The 19,280-nt window shown below is 48.6% G+C and overlaps 1 protein-coding gene across 4 annotated transcripts in view; it reads right to left on the reverse strand.

Annotated features, from left to right (window-relative positions):
- Positions 1-19,280, reverse strand: part of DENND2A (DENN domain containing 2A) — a 99,261-nt gene that overhangs the window by 9,156 nt on the left and 70,825 nt on the right. For 3 of the 4 annotated variants that reach the window (XM_055591095.1, XM_055591094.1, XM_055591096.1), the window contains exons 11-14: positions 18,590-18,659; positions 17,322-17,399; positions 13,803-13,943; positions 11,553-11,704 (exon numbers count right to left, since the gene is read on the reverse strand). In XM_055591095.1, the coding sequence (XP_055447070.1) occupies positions 11,553-11,704; positions 13,803-13,943; positions 17,322-17,399; positions 18,590-18,659 (441 nt within the window). The remainder of the gene's footprint in view (positions 1-11,552; positions 11,705-13,802; positions 13,944-17,321; positions 17,400-18,589; positions 18,660-19,280) is intronic. The other variant, XM_055591097.1, reaches the window with a different exon arrangement.

A 19,280-nucleotide genomic window follows, 5' to 3' on the forward strand; every position in this document is an offset into this window, starting at 1 on the left:
GTCTAATGCAAGAGTAAACCAAAGTGAGGGTCCAGTGGATTCGCCCAAGAGTATACCGGGTCATCTTCGGTTCCCTGTAACCAGCACTGCATCTGTTAGGACACCTTCTGAATGTTCGCCCTGGTTCTCAGCTGTGCTCTGTTCACGTCAAGTTGCAAGGAAGCAGAGTTCTGGATGGATGAATGAGCCTTTACTGCGTTCCCATGATGCCGTACACCTATAATCTCGTTGCCATAAAACTTTCCTGAGCCCATCAAAAAAATCACTTAGCTCTGGTTTACTTAAGAAGAAAAGAAGTGGACTAAAAGATACTGGCTAGCAAGTGAACTCAGCCAGGCAGAACGAGACACGTACTGTATGATTCCAGTTACACGAGGGACTTAGAATCAGCAAATGCATCGAGACAGAGTAGAAGGGAAGTTAGCAGGGGCTGGAGAAGGGAGAGGGGCACACTGTTGCTTAAAGAGGACAGAATTACAGTTGAGATGATGAAAAAGCTCTGGAAATGGAGTAGTGATGGCTGCAGACACTGTGAATGTGCTAAATGCCCCTGAATTCAACACTTACAGATTATTAAAATGGTAACATTTATGGTTATGTATATTTTACTGCAATAAAAAAGCAACCCTCCCCAAATCATTTAGATTCCTCTCAATCTAGTAAGTTCCTCTGAATCTAGCACCCCCTGAGACGTCCTTAACATATGCACTAACCCTCGTTTTGATCCTGCTTCCATTTGGGGGCTCCTAACCTAATAAGTGAAAGTGAAAGTTGCTCAGTCACGTCGGACTCTTGGCGAACCCATGGACTATACAGTCCGTGGAATTCTCCGGGCCAGAATACTGGAGCTGGTAACCGTTCCCTTCTCCAGGGGATCTACCCAACCCAGGGATTGAACCCAGGTCTCCCGCATTACAGGCGGATTCTTTACCAGTTGAGCCACTAAGGAAGCCAAACCTAATAACAGCCATGTTGAATCTTGTCCATTTACCAGTATGTCTCCTGACCTTCCTGTTCTCTCTCTTAGCAAATAATCAATCTCCTGACACTCACTGGAGTCATGAGATACCTCTCAGTAGTGGAGCAGCCACATATTTCATCGATACCTGGTCTTATGTTTTCTTTCAAATGATCGCCCTCAAAATGAGAAACATGCTACCCCAATATTTTGTTTGTTATCACTATAATGCCTCTTTATTAGCTGAGTAAGGGTGAGACAGACTAAGGTTTGGACTTATACCAAAAGAGCAACATCAATAATTCAGCCAGCAGTGGGCAGTGAAGTGACTTCTGCCTTTTAAAAGATCTTCTTGAACGCCATCTAGCAACTGAACAACAGACACCTCTCAATAGCACTCTGAGGTCGTAACTATTATTATCACCATTTACTCTTTAATAACTAGTAACGGCCTCTTTCTACAACTGAAATATTAGGTTACACTATAAAAATATTAGCAAATATAGTTTTTAAACCTGTAAGTAAACCCTATCCATTATGTCAAATTAAATCCTAAGGCATTCAGACATGACACACACTTTTTTTTTCTATTCTGTAAATCATTGTTTTCTCTCTGGATTCAATAAAGTAAAGACTTAAAAATTGTCTTGAAAAGCATAGGAGCTTTATTTTTTAAGGCATCACTTTCTACCAGATAAGTCAAGAATGTTGATACTTTTGGTGAATTGCTGATCATTTACGTTTAATTTCCTTGATCTATAGATCACTGAATGGGCTGAATTTACTTTGTTCTAAAACTCTGAATTTTTAGGACTAAGCTGTATTTGTGTGTGGCCAATCTATAAAGCTGATCTGCTCAAGTATTATGGGTCATAACTTAGAAAACTAGAAGGACATCATAATATGAACAAGAACAGTTGTGTGTAGAGCAAGTTTTTTCGGACTATAATTTGCACCCTATTGGGGGTCCTGAAATAATTTCAGTAGGTTGTGATCAGTATCAAAAACAACTACAACAAAAAGAATGTAATAGAAAATAAGAGAGTATGATGCATTTTTTTCCCAACTGTAAATAACTATATGTATGTATTATGTGGGGTGTATATTAGGTCTGAATATAAAATGTATTTCTAATTGTGCACTGTAGTAAAAAGGCTTGGAAGCCAATGATTTTGACTAGAGAGCTGGGGGTGAGGTGCAGTGGGGAGTGGGTAGAAAGAGATGGTTGAGCTGGAATTTTGTTATGTTACACCTTTTACTGGGATGTTGGCTTTCATTTCCAAGTGGCTAGTGGGAGTTCTTTAAAAGAGACCCTAAGAAGGAATTTCCTGAAGGAAGCCTTGTGTATGAAACCCACCTCTTTTTTTTTTTTTTAGCACATTTGTTATTAAGCTCCTAAACATCACTTGGAGAAAGAATGGATCATGCAATGGTGTAGGTCGTGGACTCTGGCATCCATGGTCCCTTCAGCAAGTTTCTGAAATTCTCGCTTTTTTAGTCATGGGCTCCCCGAGGGACGCTAGTGGTGAAGAACCTGCCTACCAATGCAAGAGACGTAAGAAACTTGGGTTCATTCCCTGAGGTGGGAAGATCCCCGGGAGGAGAGCCTAGCAACTCATTCCATTATTCTTGCCTGTAGAATCTCATGGACAGAGGAGCCTGACCGGCCACAGTCCATAGGATCACAAAGAATTGGACACGACTGAAGCAAGTTAGCACTTTAGTCAAGTCACTAAAGGAGAATAAAAATGCAGCACTCATGTTTAAGAGTGCATTTACATTTCAGAGGTGTGGTTTAAGCATTTCTGACTCCGGGGAAGTTACAGAAGCACAGAATTTTAGACCTGGAAGCGATTTTAGAACTCCGGGAGATGGTGAAGGACAGGGAAGCCTGGCGTGCTGCAGTCCACAGGGTCACAAAGAGTTGGGTGCTCCTGAGCAACTGAACAACAGTGAACCCCAGGCAAAAAGAAGTTAAAGTAACTTCTGCATTCAGGGTGAGGGCAGGGTGGGGAGCGAGGAGTCCTGCAGATGGGAGAAGGTAGAGAGATACAGACTGAGGAATGCAGGCATGAAGAAGCATAGCCAGAAGCCTTTGGGTTTTTCTTGATTACTGCAATAGAAAAACAAGCCTGGGGACTTCCCCAAAGGTCCAGTGGTTAAGGCTTTGAGCTTCCAATGCAGGGGGTATGGGTTAGATCCCTGGTCAGGGAACTAACATTTTGCATGCCATGTAGCACGACCAAAAAACCCCAAATAAAAAGTTTTTTTCAAAGTCCAATTAAAAATTAAAAAAAGAAAAAGAAATCTGTGTAACTTTCTTTTTTTACCAATTCAGAGAAATGGCCTCCTACCCTTTTGCCTTCTTTTGGCCTCAGCCCTGGAGGGAGGAGGTCTGCAGGGAGTCTCCCCTTCTCTCCACTGCTGCTGTGCTTTGGGTCTCTGGCTGAAGCCCAGGGGTCTCGGAGCGGGGGGAGGGGGAGGGTGTGTGGCTCAGCTGCAGCGAGTGTGAACGAGCTGGGTGGGGAAGGTAGCTGGAACGAGTAGAGAACATGACGATAAGCAATGGCAGCACTAGATACACAGGGCAGGTAAAGAAATGTCATGGAAGAAGAAATGCATTCATTTAACTGGAACACAGGGAGCTGAGGGGCACGGGTACTCAGTCTGCTGTCGTCATTTAGTCGCTAAGTCGCGTACTCAGTCTCGATGGGGACAAATGACAACTCAACGTGTCACCTGTTGGCCATGTAGGTTGGTACTACCATTGTTGATTCTGCTAACAAGTGTTTTTTGTTTGTTTGCTTTTTAAACAGTCTGATCGCTGTTGCAGCTGGGTCCCCATGTTTCCCACCTGGTTTCCACTGCCACCTTGTTAGCTGGCACCTGCGGAGCACAGGCGTCAGGAGCCACCCGAGAGGCAGGCGGTGCTGGCACTGTCGCATCCCTCTTGTTCTCCAGCTCCCTCCAATATTCTAAAACAGAATTCTGCCTCTTGAAACACTAGAAGGACAGGTCAGATTCTGCAAATAATACATCAAGTGGCAGCTGTTGAGGGGCTTCCCTGGTGGTCCAGTGGTTAAGAATCCCCCTTGCAATGCAAAGCACACCAGTTTGATCCCTGGTCTGGGAAGATCCTTCATGCCGCAGAGCAACTAAGCCTGTGGGCCACCCACAACTACCGAGCCTGTGCTCTAGAGCCGAGAGCCCCAACTACTGAAGCCCGTGTGCCCTAGAGCCTGTGTTCCTCAACAAGAGAAGCCACTGTGATGAGAGGCCTGCCCACCATGAGAGAGTAGCCTCTGTTTGCTGCAACTAGAGAAACCCTCCGTATAACAACGAAGACCCACCTCACCCCCAAAATAAGTGAATCTTAAAAAAAAATGGTAGAAGAGAAAAGAAGGGATTATTCTGAGTGTAGCTTGTTGAGATTTTATTCCCCGACCCATAAAGGCTAGAGGCGCTTCCATGGGGGCGGGCACTGCTAGGACTGGTGGTTTCTGAGGAACATGCAAAGAACAGTCTACGGTTCTAGGGATGCTAAGGATGACTGTGCAGGCTCGCTTGCCACTTAATGTGGAGCCTTCTGAGCATCTGCAGTGTTACAGTGTTTTTGAAGGAAGTTCTAGGAGAGAGCCCTGGCAGCTGGCTCGCATTACAGTGGGGGTGGAGGAAAGGAATGCTGGCCCCCCACAGCTGTGATCAATTTGCACAAAAGTGAGGGAGGGAGGAGATGCCCCAGTGGGAGGTTGGCTGGGCCACAAGGTTAAAAGATGGGCACAGGGGAGAAGGGTCAGGTCCCAGAATGCTTTGCTACTTGGTGGTGGTTCCTGAGGGTTGAAGCATTAGTCCAGAGACACCAGGATATACTTGTGAGCACTCAGATTCTCCTGGAGAAGACGCCTCCGTTCTGGCTGCTACAAAGCCCTGTGCCGTATGTGTTGTTTTTGTTTAATCGCTCAGTCGTGTCTGACTCTTTCCGATTCCATGGACTGCAGCAGGCCAGGGTTTCCTGTCCTTCACCATCTCCGGAGTTTGCTCAAGCTCACGTCCATTGAGTCAGTGGTGCCATTCAACCACCTCATCCTCTGTCATCCCCTTCTCCTCATGCCCTCAATCTTGCCCAGCAACAGGGTCCTAGCCCAATTTGCGGTTAGTTATTACTATGCTCAGCAGCCTCCCAATTCACCTAGCAAACACAAAGAGTCAAGTGCAGAGCTTTCTCTAAGATGCTACCAGAAAAGTGAAGGATGAGTTTCCAGAGTTGGAGAGACCCCAGGAGTTTGCAGGGTGAGTCCATCAGCATCCTTTAGGATTCCAGGCAAAGTGTCTCTCCCTTTGTGCGTGATTCCCAGGAACCAGAGCCAGCGGTGACTCTGATGTGGTCTGGTGCCTGATGAGACCTAGTGGGAGGTGGCTGCCATGCTTCCATTACTGTACTTTCAGACCCTGTAGAAATGTGTCACTGAGTTAAAAAAGAACCCAGGCTGGACCTCAACAACACTGGGTTTGCTACACTCTGTGTGATCTCAGGTAAAGCTCTTCTCCAGGCCTCAGCTTCCTCATCTGTAAGGTAAGGAAAGTGGGCGTTCCAGCTTTAAAGTCTGCCAACCATGAACTATGAGAGACAGAGAGAAAGCCAGGAACTGGAAGTAGGAGCCAGGAGCTGAAAATAACCGACACTGAAAAAAACCCAGGCCTGGAGGGTAATTCTAGAGCTCACTGATGGAGACAGGGCAGAAAAGCAATGGTGACATCTCATTCCAAGGAATTAGGGGATACAACGTTGGCGAGTTTTTCAGTTGCCACAGCAAGCCCCTGAAAGGACTACGCTTAGAGCCAGCACAGCCTGGAGGGACCTGGCCCCAGAAGAGAGCTGGAGTATGCTACATCCGAGATTCTGCTGGTGATGGGTTTGGAGTCAAAGACAATTTGTGGCTATGCTATTGTCTAAACCTTGCTTCAAAGTTATCTTGGTGTTCATAGGCAAAAAAAAAAAAGGTAGTTAATACTTCATGTGTAATCAGTCCGATGGCATTTTCCCAGCACTCTGCTGAACTAAACATAGGTGTCTCCCTGTTAGCTTCTTGAGGACCTCTGAAGTAGTACTCTAGGTGTCGGACCACCAAGATGGCGGCTACCCCCACTCCCAAGTAGCCCTTGGCAAGCTCACTTGCCTGGAGAGGGTGTGCCACAAACCCAACCTTCTTCTGAAACACTATGGTGCAACTGATTGAGACAGGATATGGGGCCCCATTTAAACCTACAGAAATGGATTAAAAATGAACTAAAAGGAGCACACAACAAACAAGATGAAGATGCACAGCTACACATGGACTTATCTGTGTAGTCAACTTACGTCGAGGCCAAGATTCAAGCTCTACTATTTGCCCAGATTTGACCACCGAATCCCACTTATCATTCACTAGAAGTCTGTCGTTTAGCTTCTGGTGTGAATGCACTACGGAAAGATAAATAACTTTCTCGAATATTAAAAACCGTCGTCCTGCCTAAAACTTTTACACAAATTGTTTATGTGCAGCTCTGACTCTTACTCAGCCTAGTGTGTAGATTTGGCCAAAACCTTGGGAACTGAAATTAATAAACGAAAAAACAAAATGTTTATCATCAGGGAAATGAAGAAAGGGGTATAGGGAAATATTTATTTAGGTTGTTATGACAACAGAACAAGCGATCACAACAACATTCTTTCTTTCCCATCTGCTAAACTTTGGCTTGACAGAGCCTTAAGGAACACTCAACGTCCACCGTAAAGATGAAACGGAGCAAGAATGTTATTCTAAATTTGATACATTTTTGGCTCCACTTAAAACCCTTTTCTAACTCATACAATATTTGCCACAACTCCCAGCTATTTCCTCTTGCAGTGGGCAGACGCACTTGCAACGATGAGGAAATGAATTGTGTGGTGGGGAGGGTGCTGGTGGCAGTGACCACAGGCCTCCGGCAGGCCAGTGTTCACCCCGGGATGTCATGGGGCCACTCACTGAGTCTGTGGCGGGCCCTGTTCTCATGCCCTGCTCCATGGCCTTGAGAAGATGGGGGGCTACAGAAGGGAACCTGGAGCAGCCTACTTCTACTTCCAGCTGAGCAGGGCTAGAAATCAGGGCGTGCACAGCCCGTAGAGAGCAAGTGGTGCCCACTGATGAGGGCGGAAGCACGGGCTGAACTTAGGCTGAAGGCTTTCTTCAGAGGCTTTTCCAGGTCAGACGACTTGCCGCCAGCCACTGGTTTGTCATGGCCTAGCTGAAGAGTCGGACACAACTGAGCGACTTCACTTTCACTTTTCCCTTTCATGCCTTGGAGAAGGAAATGGCAACCCACTCCAGTGTTCTTGCCTGGAGAATCCCAGGGACGGGGGAGCCTGGTGGGCTGCCATTTATGAGGTCGCACAGAGTCGGACACGACTGAAGCGACTTAGCAGCAGCAGCAGCAGCTGAAGAATGCTTCAATTCCTTAGAGCTATTTTCCCATAAATCAGAAGTAGGTGGTGGCTGATTCCTCCCAGAGGAACCCCTTAGGTGGAACAGGCTGGAGAAGAGAAGATGGGTTCTGGCTTTCTCACTCAGTAACTTCACAAGCACCATGTTCTCTGGAGGCGTTTCTGTGCTCTGATCATTAGCTAGGTCCCTATTTCACAGGTGAGCCAGACTTCCTGTGTGGGCTCTCTGTTAGGGGAGGGGGCAAGTCTGAGGGTCAGAGAGACCCCCAAAGAGGAGGCTGCGCTGAGGCCCCCTCAGAAGAAAGCACTTAAAGCTGCAAGAGGAGGTACAGATGGTGCCCTGACTTCTGAGCACAGGCTAGAGCAGAGGCCTGGGAGTCCTGGGAGAGTGGATCTGTAACACGGGGTGTATTTATCTTCAACCCAGATAAGGTTAAGCGGGGAGTTAGAAGGGCACTCACAGTTAGTTACCTCGGCACCTCACCATCCTGAAGCGCCTACGTTTAGAATCACTCTCAGGAAAATGCTATCCAGATGGTTTCTACTGAACCAGACCCCCTGGGAGAGGAGTAGGCCATGTGAGGGTGGGATCCCAGAGCATCTGAGCTGGAGGGGTCCCATGGGAATCACACAGCTGGGCAGAGGAGGCGGTTGTCCCCTGGGACACAGGATGCCTGAGACGGATGAGTCCTGGGTCAGGAATGGGGGAAGGGTACTTCAGCAGGTCCGGGACCAAGATTGCTGGGTGGGCAGACACCAAGGGGTGTGGCAGACACCTGGGGCACCCCAGCCCATGGACTCAGAGGTCAGAGCTGGGAGAGACTCTGGAGGTTCCCTCAGCCACCTGCCTCATGGGGGTCCCGGCTAGAAGGGTTGGTAGGGTGGGTGGGCCCAGGAGAGGAAAGCACAGATGTCTGAGCTTCCTCAGGAGACAATTCTGGCTGGACTGCCAAGCACGTTGTGATGGCACGTTTTTTAAAAGACTGTCCTTATGTATCTGTATAGACAGACAGCCTCACAGATACTCCTCTATTCCACCCAGGCCATGGCGGCCTGCTCGCCCCCTTGTCTTCTCTGGAGCCAGCTACCCCTGTTTGATCCCAGCTCTCCCACTGACCCCTTCCTTGAGCAAAGTGACTTCACTTCCGTGTGCTTCTTAGTCTCCCGCTAACAGAACCAAACTGATGGAGCTCTCAGGAGGCTGAGAGAATGGAGGAGCCAAGCCCAGGGCAGCTCGCTGGTTCCCCACCTCAGGGCTCAGCTGTTGCTGTTCTCATCAGGTTTAGGCACACTGTGCTTTCTGCCTCAGCGCTCTCAGGGCCTTTCTCTCCTCGCTTCTTCAGATCTGCACTTAACTAGTGTTGGCTGAAAAGCAAATTTATTGAGCAAGAGAGAGAACACTTGAAGCCATTTGTAATGGGATAATCACGGGCTACTTCTGGGGACAATGAGACATCGGAGCCCTAGCAATTCAGAGCTCTGAGTGGCTGGGCACGGAGGAGCCCTTGTTTCCTAAAGGAGGAGACCCAGCGCCAGCAGCTGAGGACATTCAGACCTCCCTGCTGTCTGGGAAGGCCCCTCCCGTGGGATGAGAGCGATGTGCCAGCCTGAATGTCGCAAAGGGTCTGCAGTGTAATTTCGGTATTTCATACACACATGCGAGCACACGCACACGCTGGCTCTGGACCCAAAGAGGGCACCCAAGTTATCCACGTTCCTGCGCCCCACCCGACAAAAATCCTACCTCCTCAGCGCCCCGTGGCTGGTAGCTGCTGCAAAAGAAAACAGCCAGCGGGCAGTGAGAGCCTTACGGCAAGAACAGCGTCCTGCAGCCACGGCTGGCATTTTACCCTCTTGTGGGTGTTTGCTGCTCCGAGAGGCTCAATCTCTCAGGGCAGAGTGCCAGGCACCCTGGGAGGCGGGGTGATGACAGAAACCCCAAAGTCCCTCCAATCAGACCACCGCAGTGACTTGTCTCCTGCCAGGGCAGGAGGGGAGGGGGCTGGGAGGACTGAGCAATACCCGGCAGTGGGCAGGCCCCATGCTCAGGGAGGGGTTCCTTTCATTGTCTCTCATGACAACAGCTCTGTGTGAGTCCCACCTGTCAACCCAGAAGTCTCTCCAGGGACTAGGTGAAGTGGTCAAGGCCTTCCCCAGAGGTCTCTGTCCTAAGCCCTTGCGGGTGTCTCAGCACCCAAAGCCTCTGACATATGCCTGCTGCTGCCCTGCAGGGATGCCTCTGTCTTTGATGCGGCTCCCTCCCTTTCTGTTCCCACTGTCTCCTTTCATTGTCCCTTTGTGAGAAAAATAAATGATATTATCCCTTCTCCTCCCTGCCTGAAGAAAGCCTGGGTTAGAGTGGGGGGCCACGGGCCCTGGTCCCCTGCTCCTCTTGAGTCACATCCGTCTTCTCAGATATTTGGGCAGGCTGGACCCTTCCTGAGCCTGACATCTTTAAACCAGAAGCAAGCGGCCCTCGGGACTATTTGCCCCATCTCCACTCCCTGGAGGGCCTTCCACTTCTGACCTGGGTCTTTCAGAGACCCATCACTTTCCCCTCCTCCCAAGGAAAGCCTGAGAATCCAACAACTAAAAAAAAAAAACGGTGGAGAGTGGGGGATGGTGGGGCTTCCAGAGAATACAGAGTCACTAGAGCACTGGTGAAATCTGATCCTGGTCATGCAGGGGTTATTCCTCATCCTCAGCTTGCAGGCCCCCACCTTGAGAACTCTCTGGTCCAAATCCCCCAGTGCCCAGGGATCTTGGAGAGCTGCCCACAGCACCAGCTGCAGGCTAGAGGCAGGGCCTGCTGACAAGAGTGCACAGAGAGTACAATAACTGTGAATAGCTAACTCTCAGGCAGGCCGGGAGCAGCCTGGGAGGAGCCCGGTGGCTGCGGTCCAACGCCCGAGCGTGAGCAAGGTGACCAGATGGGCTGCGGTGGAGACAGGGCTGGATTCCATCTCCCACCATGCCTGCGGATGGACCCCACGTTCACACGCTTTGTCCTTTGCACTCTTCTTTCCCTTTTCTTCTTCCCTTTTGTTTTCTAGAGTCGAGAGTCATTATTTCCTCTCCAAACCGATTTTTACATGTTTTTGGCACGGCTTCTTTCCAGATGGACTCCCAGCTGGCCTCTCCCGCTTGGCCGGCTTATCTCGAGCCAGGACCCACAGCTCAGCCCTCCCTGGAGCAGCAGCCACCACTTGCGCTTCTGCGCCCTCAGTTCCAAAGAGAGGAAGGCTCTGATTAAGTATTTTGAAATGATGAAAATGCCAAGAATTCTTTTTTTCTTTTTTAAAGTTCAGAATTAACCCCAACCCCTATCTGCATCTTCTTCAGGATCTTCTTTGATCTGTGACCTGTGCTTTGCCAATCACCGAACGTGACCCTAGGATGTGGGTGCACCCTGCTGGGCAGCGAGTCTGTGTGTGTGGATTCTGTTAGCCCTAGACGAAGGCACACCTCTGGCTCTGTCTGTGCCTCCTGCCTGGTCCTGCAGCCCTCCTGGGAGCAGGGCCCTGCCTGCCTGCCTCTGCTGGTCCCTGGCTCTCCTCTCAGTTCCACTACCCTGAGCTGCTCTGCAGTTCCTGGAGGAACTCTTGGCCTCCATTCTCCCTGCTGTTGTACCAACAGCTCCTTTTGCCTGGAACATGCTTTCTACTTGCTCTTGGGCTTAAGATGCAGGGAACTCGTCTTGTCTATGAATAAGAATGCTCTGCCTCTAGTTGGCCTTTACAGTACGGTACTGGGTGGTCTCTTTACTTCTCCATCCCCACCCCGGACCAAGGCCTCTTGAAGCACAGCTCTGTCTTTTCCCCATTTCCCCAGCACATGGTAGGGTGCCCAGAGCCTAGCAGAATGAGTGAGCAGCAGGCCAAGTACCAGATGAGCAGAGTGCAGAAGTGCAGGCTCAGCTCACTTTACACAACTCGGGGGCCTCACAAGCCTCCAGCCTCAGCTGCCTGCTGACTCTTACTCCTTCTGCAGAGGAGCTGCCTCTGAACTCCAGGCGATCCCCCACTACAGGTTCCACCCCGTGTGAGACTGACCGTCACGCAAACACTTTAGAGACAGTGCGAGACTGACTGTTGTGCAAACACTTCAGCGGAAGTTGCCAAGGTTTGATACCTGAGCTTGTCTGCGATGAAGATGACCCTCCTTTCCAGGAGCAGGGAGGCAAAAACGCAGAGCAGGTGTCGGACGCTGAGAGAGGAAAAGAGAGACTCAAAGTCCACGTGTTCGAGCCGGGAGTCCAGCGGACGGCACAGTTCAATCACCTGCTGGGGAACACGAGCCGCATGAGGGGGCCGCCTGGTCAGCCAGGCCTCTCACGCACCGGGCAGGCCTGGGGCCCTGTGGTCCTCAGCAGGGAGGCCCACTGCCAGGGGAGGAGGGAGAGAAAAACAGGAAAACCAAAGGGACTGGGGAAAGAAAGACGGCAGGAGATTGGGAAAGGAGGTACGTTTGGTAGGGACTCAATCTCACCGGTGCGTGTGAGGGTAATTTGCGTGGAGGTGGGGAGACAGGACACAGAACCAGAGCCCCTCGGGCCATGATGGCTGGAGCCCACCCCCTCCCACCCCATCGATGACACACGTGAGCCCCCACAGGGAGTTTTGAGGGCTGGTCCCTTGGAGTCCCACAGCAGAATGTCTGATTTCACAAGGGACTTTCAGGCTCACAAAGAAGGACCAGCAGATCCAAGCACTTCTTTCAAGGCTCCTCTCCTCTACAAGGTGATTCTTAATGAACTCAACCCCATTCCAACCCCTCCCCAGGGATGGCTCTTTCAGCTTGTATGCATAGTGTGCACATATCTCCTCACTCTGTACTTGTTGACATGTTCCTGAGTTCATCTCAAGTCACTATTCATGTGCATGCTCTTGATGGTGAGCAGAACCTGGCTTCTGCTCTCAGCATGGCACTGGCCTGGTGCTGCAAGGACAGCGGGGCTCATTAAGGTTAACATCCCCATGGCCAAGTCACCTGCATCCGTATGGGGTGGTTTAGGATTCTCCAGCAGCAGGCACCCCACTCCACTACTCTTGCCTGGAAAATCCCATGGAGGGAGGAGCCTGGTAGGCTGCAGTCCATGGGGTTGCTAAGAGTTGGACACGACTGAGCGTCTTCACTTTCACTTTTCACTTTCATGCATTGGAGAATGAAATGGCAACCCACTCCAGTGTTCTTGCCTGGAGAATCCCAGGGACGGGGGAGCCTGGTGGGCTGCCGTCTATGGGGTCGCACAGAGTTGGACACGACTGAAGCGACTTAGCAGCAGTAGCAGCAGCAGCAGGGAGACTGCTGATCTCTGTGCTAGGAAGTTGAGCGGTTCCAGAATATCCCAGACACATCCTCGTCCTGCCCGTCCCCAGAGGTGACCCGCTTTTCCGAGGGCCTTTAGAACTGGAGACTCAAGGCTGAATGGGTCACATACAAGGACGGGAAGATGAAAACAAGCTCTGGTATCAAATCCCACCCAGCCAAGGAAAGGGACATGCTTCAAAGTCTGGGATGAATAAAAAGTAGCACCTGAGCTTGTCAGAGACATTACTTTGCCAACAAAGGTCTGTCTAGTCAAGGCTATGGTTTTTCCAGTAGTCATGTATGGATGTGAGAGTTGGACTGTGAAGAAAGTGAGCGCCGAAGAATTAATGCTTTTGAACTGTGGTGTTGGAGAAGACTCTTGAGAGTCCCTTGGACTGCAAGGAGATCCAACCAGTCCATTCTAAAGGAGATCAGCCCTGGGATTTCTTTGGAAGGAATGATGGTAAAGCTGAAACTCCAGTACTTTGGCCACCTCATGTGAATAGTTGACTCATTGGAAAAGACTCTGATGCTGGGAGGGATTGGGGGCAGGAGGAGAAGGGGACAACAGAGGATGAGATGGCTGGATGGCATCACCGACTCGATGGACATGGGTCTGGGTGAACTCCGGGAGTTGGTGATGGACAGGGAGGTCTGGCGTGCTGCAACTCATAGAGTCGCAAAGAGTCAGACACGACTGAGCGACTGAACTGAACTGAACTGAGCTTGTCTTCCCCGAAAAGAATCTGCTTTGCATATTAAGTGGTAGTGGTGATATAGATCAAAATCCTAAAAAGGTTCAAATACAATTTATGAAGGTGGTGGGCTATTAAGAGAAGCTAAAGATGTTCAGTGCCCTGGCACAGTTTTCTCATTCAGCAACCAACGGATGGATTGGACTTAGGGTGGAATTTATGACTCTCTCACAGATGGATGATCTGAGAAAGCTTGAGGAGCAAGAGGCCACCACTGAATGTGACAGGCCACTGAAAGCCAGCCCGTGGGATCACCAGGACCCGATCACTGTCAGGGCTATGCCCCCTGGGACAGGAGAGGAGTCTGATGGCGTACCTCAGTTCCTGACCCAGGCAAGAAGTTCTTGACCATGATGGTTTTGCCCAGGGCTGGGAAGGGGGCTTCCATAACGCTCCTCATGAGAGGCTGGACCAGGGCAGGAGAGATGCCTCGTCGTTTTTCCACCTCATCCAAGATCTGCAAGGGACAGAAAAGTCGGGCTGTGAGGTGGAGCTCTCTTCCAGATGAAGGGGGCCTGCCACCAAGGCTGCGGACCCGTGGGGAAGCCAGGGGGTCCTCATCAGGCCAAACCTCCAGTCTCTTTCACCTTGTGCGTTAAGACCCAGATCCACCCTCTCTGCAGCCACTCTTTTCCATGTGGCTCTACAAATTCTCCCACTTAAAGGGTGAAGTATAGTTCCTGCCCCCTTGACTTTGAAAACTGTCCTTCTGTCCGTTTGCATTCCCCTGTGACATTGATTATGATATACGTTCTCAATGGGAAGAATAGCGCCCCCCAAGGGGGTAAAAATTGGTTGGGGGTTGGTGAAAAAACTTAGGTATCGTGAGGGTTTGTGCCCTTCTAAGGGGCCAAAGTACGTAAACAGATATGTGATATATCTGTAGAAGTGAATTTTCTCTGGGGGGAAGCCATTAGGACCACACAAACCAAAACCAATGAGATGCCACTTGAGCCATTGGACTGTAATAAAAAAAACCAGGTAACAGGTGTTGGTGAGGAAGTGGAGAAATTGGAACCCTCAAACACTGCGGGTGGAGATGTAAACTAGTGGAGTTTTTCTTTTGAAAATCGTCTGGCGGCTTCTCAAGAAATTAAACATACATGACCCAGCAAATCCACTCCTAGGTATTTAACCAACGGAAATGAAAACATGTTCACACGAAAACTTGAACACGAATGTTCAAAGCAGCATTATTCATAGTAGCCAAAAAAGGAAATAATCGAAACATCCATTAACTTATGAATAATAAGCAAAACGTGTTACCTATATAATGGAATCTTATTCAATATGATGGGATAAAATACTGATACATGCTGCAACATGGATGATTTGAAAGTTCTGCTAAGTGAAATAAGCCAGACACAAAAGGGACAAATACTATATGATTCCACTTACATGAGATCCTCGAGTCAAACTCATAAAAGAGACAGAAAGTAGAGTAGAGTGGTGGTTGCCAGGGGCTGGGGGAGGAGAGGACAGAGGGTTAGTGTTTAATGGGCACCGAATTTTAGTCTGGGGAGATGAAAGAGTTCTGGAGATGGATGGTGGAGACGGTGGCACAACAAAGTGAATAAACATAATGCCAATCAACTGTACACTTAGAAATGACTGAAATGGTACGTTTAATGTTATGTACGTTTTAGCACAGTAAAAAGAAAATAATATGACAAAAAGTTAAAAATTTGATGGGAGGAGAGGCAACTGAGGAAAAACAATATCTAAAAAGGCTGTTCACTAGAACAATAATGAGAAAAAGTTGAGGACCACTGGGCAGGCAGGATGAGGCAGAAGTGACCATGTGCCTGTGCTAAGCCCAGGGCTTGGGAGGCAAGCAGAAACTTGCCTTACGTGTTTCTGCTTGCCTCCCTGTGCATGCATGGGACAGCTTCCTATCTCGGGGAGGGGGGGTGACAAACCCACATCCAGACTTGCAGCCTGAAGCACAGCCCAGCCAGCCTGGACCAGCCAACCCCCAGCCTACTGGAAGCACAAGGGTGAGTGAGCCACGGAGTCCAGCAGAGCAGAACCCCAGAGCCCTGCCCCTTTGTGGGAGTCAATGGTAGCTGCTTTAAGCCACTGTGGTTTGTTAACACAGCATCATTGCAACGATACTTATACTTTCTTCAGAGATTCTGAAAGCTGTTCTTATCCATTATCCTTTTGTCTTTACTGAAGGACAATTTGCCATAATGGTCCTTGCCCCTCACCTAGCAATAGCCTGAGGTCTTGGAATCAGTTAGGCCAAAGCTCTGTCTATGGTTCTATGCTGAATATTTGCCATGAGGTCTTCAGCAAGTCTTCATACTATATTCTTAAAAAAATCACAGTCACAAAACTGACATGAAAATGCAGGATTGTGCATCACACGAGTATGTTAGGATATTCGCTTGCTCTGCATCTCCTGCCCATGACGTAGCAATGCAGCTTATGTGAACTTCAGAGCTGCTGCTGGAGGCTGGCCTACCTCGCAGGAGCCATTTACTCCTAGATTCATAAGCGTTCTCACAACAATAGGGTCTCTGACCTACAGCCTCCTCTCCATGTTGAAACAAACCCATGATGAAGACTGGCATGAGCAGCAATGCAAATCTGAGCCAGAGCTTGTGAGTGATTGACTGCAATGTACAATGACTATCTCCTCACGTGGAGTGAAGGCCATGACTCAGGTGACGCTGGTACCATTAATCACTTCTGACTGTGTAAAGTACAAGCTCTACCACAGCCAGAGGTCACACTGCATCAGTCTGATTCAGGCCTCTTCTGAGCTCAGGACAGGGTGGGCAGGAGCAGGAATTTTGGTTCAGAATGCTGAGGGAGTGGGGCTTTCATCCACAGACAGTAGATGCAGGACTTCAATTCTCCAAAAGAAAACCTGGACTGAAATACATGCTTAAGGACTTAAAATACATGTATAGATTAAATATTTATGTCTCATTGACAGAAGAAACAAATGTTGAGTTACACCTAATTTTTGAGATTGGCATCAGACAGCATAGTAATTTATGCCAATCCAGAATACTGGGGTGGCTGTGCCAATTCACCACGGCAATTCCTATGTCCTGATATATTGCTTCATTTTCCAAAAAGAAGGACCAAGTTATACTAAGATTTTGATAGAGGGTTTCCCTGATAGGTCAGTTGGTAAAGAATATGCCTGCAATGCAGAAGACCCCAGTTCGATTCCTGGGTCCTCTGGAGAAGTGGATAGGCTACCCACTCTAGTATTCTTGGGCTTTCCTTATAGCTCAGCTGGTAAAGAATCTGCCTGTAATGTGGGAGACCTGGGTTCGATCCCTGGGTTGGGAAGATCCCCTGGAGAAGGGAAAGGCTGCCCACTCCAGTATTCTGGCCTGGAGAATTCCATGGACTGTATACAGTCCATGGGGTCGCAAAAAGTCGGACATGACTGAGAGACTCTCACTTTCACTTTGACAGACTTAGAGTAGTCTTACAATAACAAATCTCACACATACACAACAAATACACGTAACAAACATACAGCACACATAATGTGACAAAAGATAATGCTTATGAGAGGGAAAGTAAAGCACATGGAACATTCTGGGGGGAGCCTTTGCCCCTCCATCCTCAACTGAAATTAATTTGTCCTTTTCCCCTCCCTCACTTTCTGGGCCACAACCTTCATCCATTCATTTCCTGTCCCAATGATTATCTCAGCGAGGCTCAAGGAAGGGAGGAGGAGGAAGTGGCAAGGAAAACAGGTTGGGGAATAAGAAGATAAAAAGTCCTGGGAGTTGGGGTGTCTCCTGAGTCCTCCTGGGCCCTGCAACTCCCACGCGCTCCCTCCCTTCTCTGGGGCCCAAGTCCTCACCTTTGAAAAGAGGCTGAAGCATCCCAGGCGGCTCACGATGCAGTAGACTTCAGGGAGACGCTTTCCTTTGCCACCAGGCTTTTGGGAGTGAAACACAAGGAGATTATGAGTGTGACCAATCTCAGGGGAGGAAAGACCCCAGATGTTTTTAACATGGTGCCGACTGTTTCCACAAACCAGAGTTTTTGAAAATCAATAAGGTAAGCAGTTACTGATATCCCGTCTTACAGGTGGAACCGCTTCTGGTTACGTAGACGTGTGTTCAAATTCTCCCAAAGGGACCAAATCAAGAGTTTTGTGCACACAGTAGGAGCTCAATGTGGCCTACAGAACCATAAAATGAGGAATCTTGTTTACTCATATCACTTAACTTGTTTACTCATATTACTCATATCACTGTGGTTTTTCTCAAGGAACTTATTTATTCCTTATAATTATTATAACTCCAAATGAGAAATCTTTTCTAAAAATCCTTTTTGGAAACTATTAATTTTCAAAACCAAAAAGGAAAACAATCTCAGTACTTAAACTCCAAAGTAATTATAGTAACAGAATTTATTATCCCACTTAACTTTTTCGATTATTATCCATACTTGTTTTATTCACTAATCAGTGTGCTGCGATGCATGGGGTCGCAGAGTCGGACATGACTGAGCGACTGAACTGAACTGAACAAATATTTACTGAGCAGCCACTATGTGCCACACATTATTCTTGACTCTATTAGCCTATGTATAACAAGACTAAAATACGCTCTCAGTGGAAAATGATTTGCACTACTGAAGGTACTCCCAAAAACGGGCCTCAAAAAGACAAGCTCTAAAATGTTTTGGCATGATCATATCACTGAAGTAAGTGTCTGACTTTTAAAGGTTAATGTTCTGAAGGAGACACTTAAATTATTTGTGTCATGAACCGTAAAGCCATCCTTCTTCGGCCCTTACCAGTATTATGAAAGTTCTCTGTAAGCTCTCAGTGTCTGTTGAGCACACTTTATTAGAAAGGACACCTGCCTTAAGGGGGGATGGTCATTTATTTGGCAGGGAAAGCAGTGGAGAAAGTATTTTCTTTTCAAGGGAGGCAGACAGTGTTTCCATCCACAGTGAGGCTTGCGTGGACCCCCAAACACTCCTCCCCGTGTTTAACGACCCTGACAAACTCGCTACACCTCCAGTCCCTTCTCTTGTGGCCGGTGGTGAATGAGGTCCTAGGAAGCCAGTGGGGGCTCCGCATGGAGCTCTCGCTGCCGGACAGCAGGGGATACTGACCAGCAGTCTTCGGCAGTAACCAAACCTTCTGCTCCCATCTTCTCCAGTTAAGACAAACGAGAATGTTTCACTGTGGTTGGGAAAATGAAAGGCAGTGCGTTACTCTCCGACCACAGCGCTATGAGACTAGGTGTCAATTACAAGAAAAAAGCCGTAGGAAACACAAACACATGGAGATTAAACAAGGCATTTCTAAATAACCAACAGGTGACTGAAGAAATCAAAGGGGAGTCAAAAATCTCTAGAAACAAATGACAATGAAAACACAACTCAAAACCTATGGGATGCAGCAAAAGCAGTTCTAAGAGGGAAGTTTATAGCAATACCATCCCACCTCAAGAAACAAGAAAAACATCAAATAGACAAAGTAACTTTACATCTAAAGCAACTGGAAAAAGAAGACGAAGTGTGTTACAAAACAGAACAAAAGTTGCATCGTGCTGAGCCACCAGGGGACATTCGGGAGGAGGCTGTCAGAAAGTGCAGCTCCCTGTCCCGCCCGTCCATCTCTGGGCTGTGGCTCCGGAGTCTCTGTCAGGGATACGGGGATCTCAAGTGTTGCTGTGTCCTGAGAGGAAGTGAGGACTTTTCTTTCCACCCTCAGCCCTCATATAATCCTATGACCTGGGCCATCCCATAGAACAGACACAGTGCTCATTGGTCCTCTCCTGGGGTGAGCCCGGGAGTGACT

Source organism: Bubalus kerabau, chromosome 8 (assembly GCF_029407905.1).
Source record: "Bubalus kerabau isolate K-KA32 ecotype Philippines breed swamp buffalo chromosome 8, PCC_UOA_SB_1v2, whole genome shotgun sequence".
NCBI classification, from domain to species: Eukaryota; Metazoa; Chordata; class Mammalia; order Artiodactyla; family Bovidae; genus Bubalus; species Bubalus kerabau.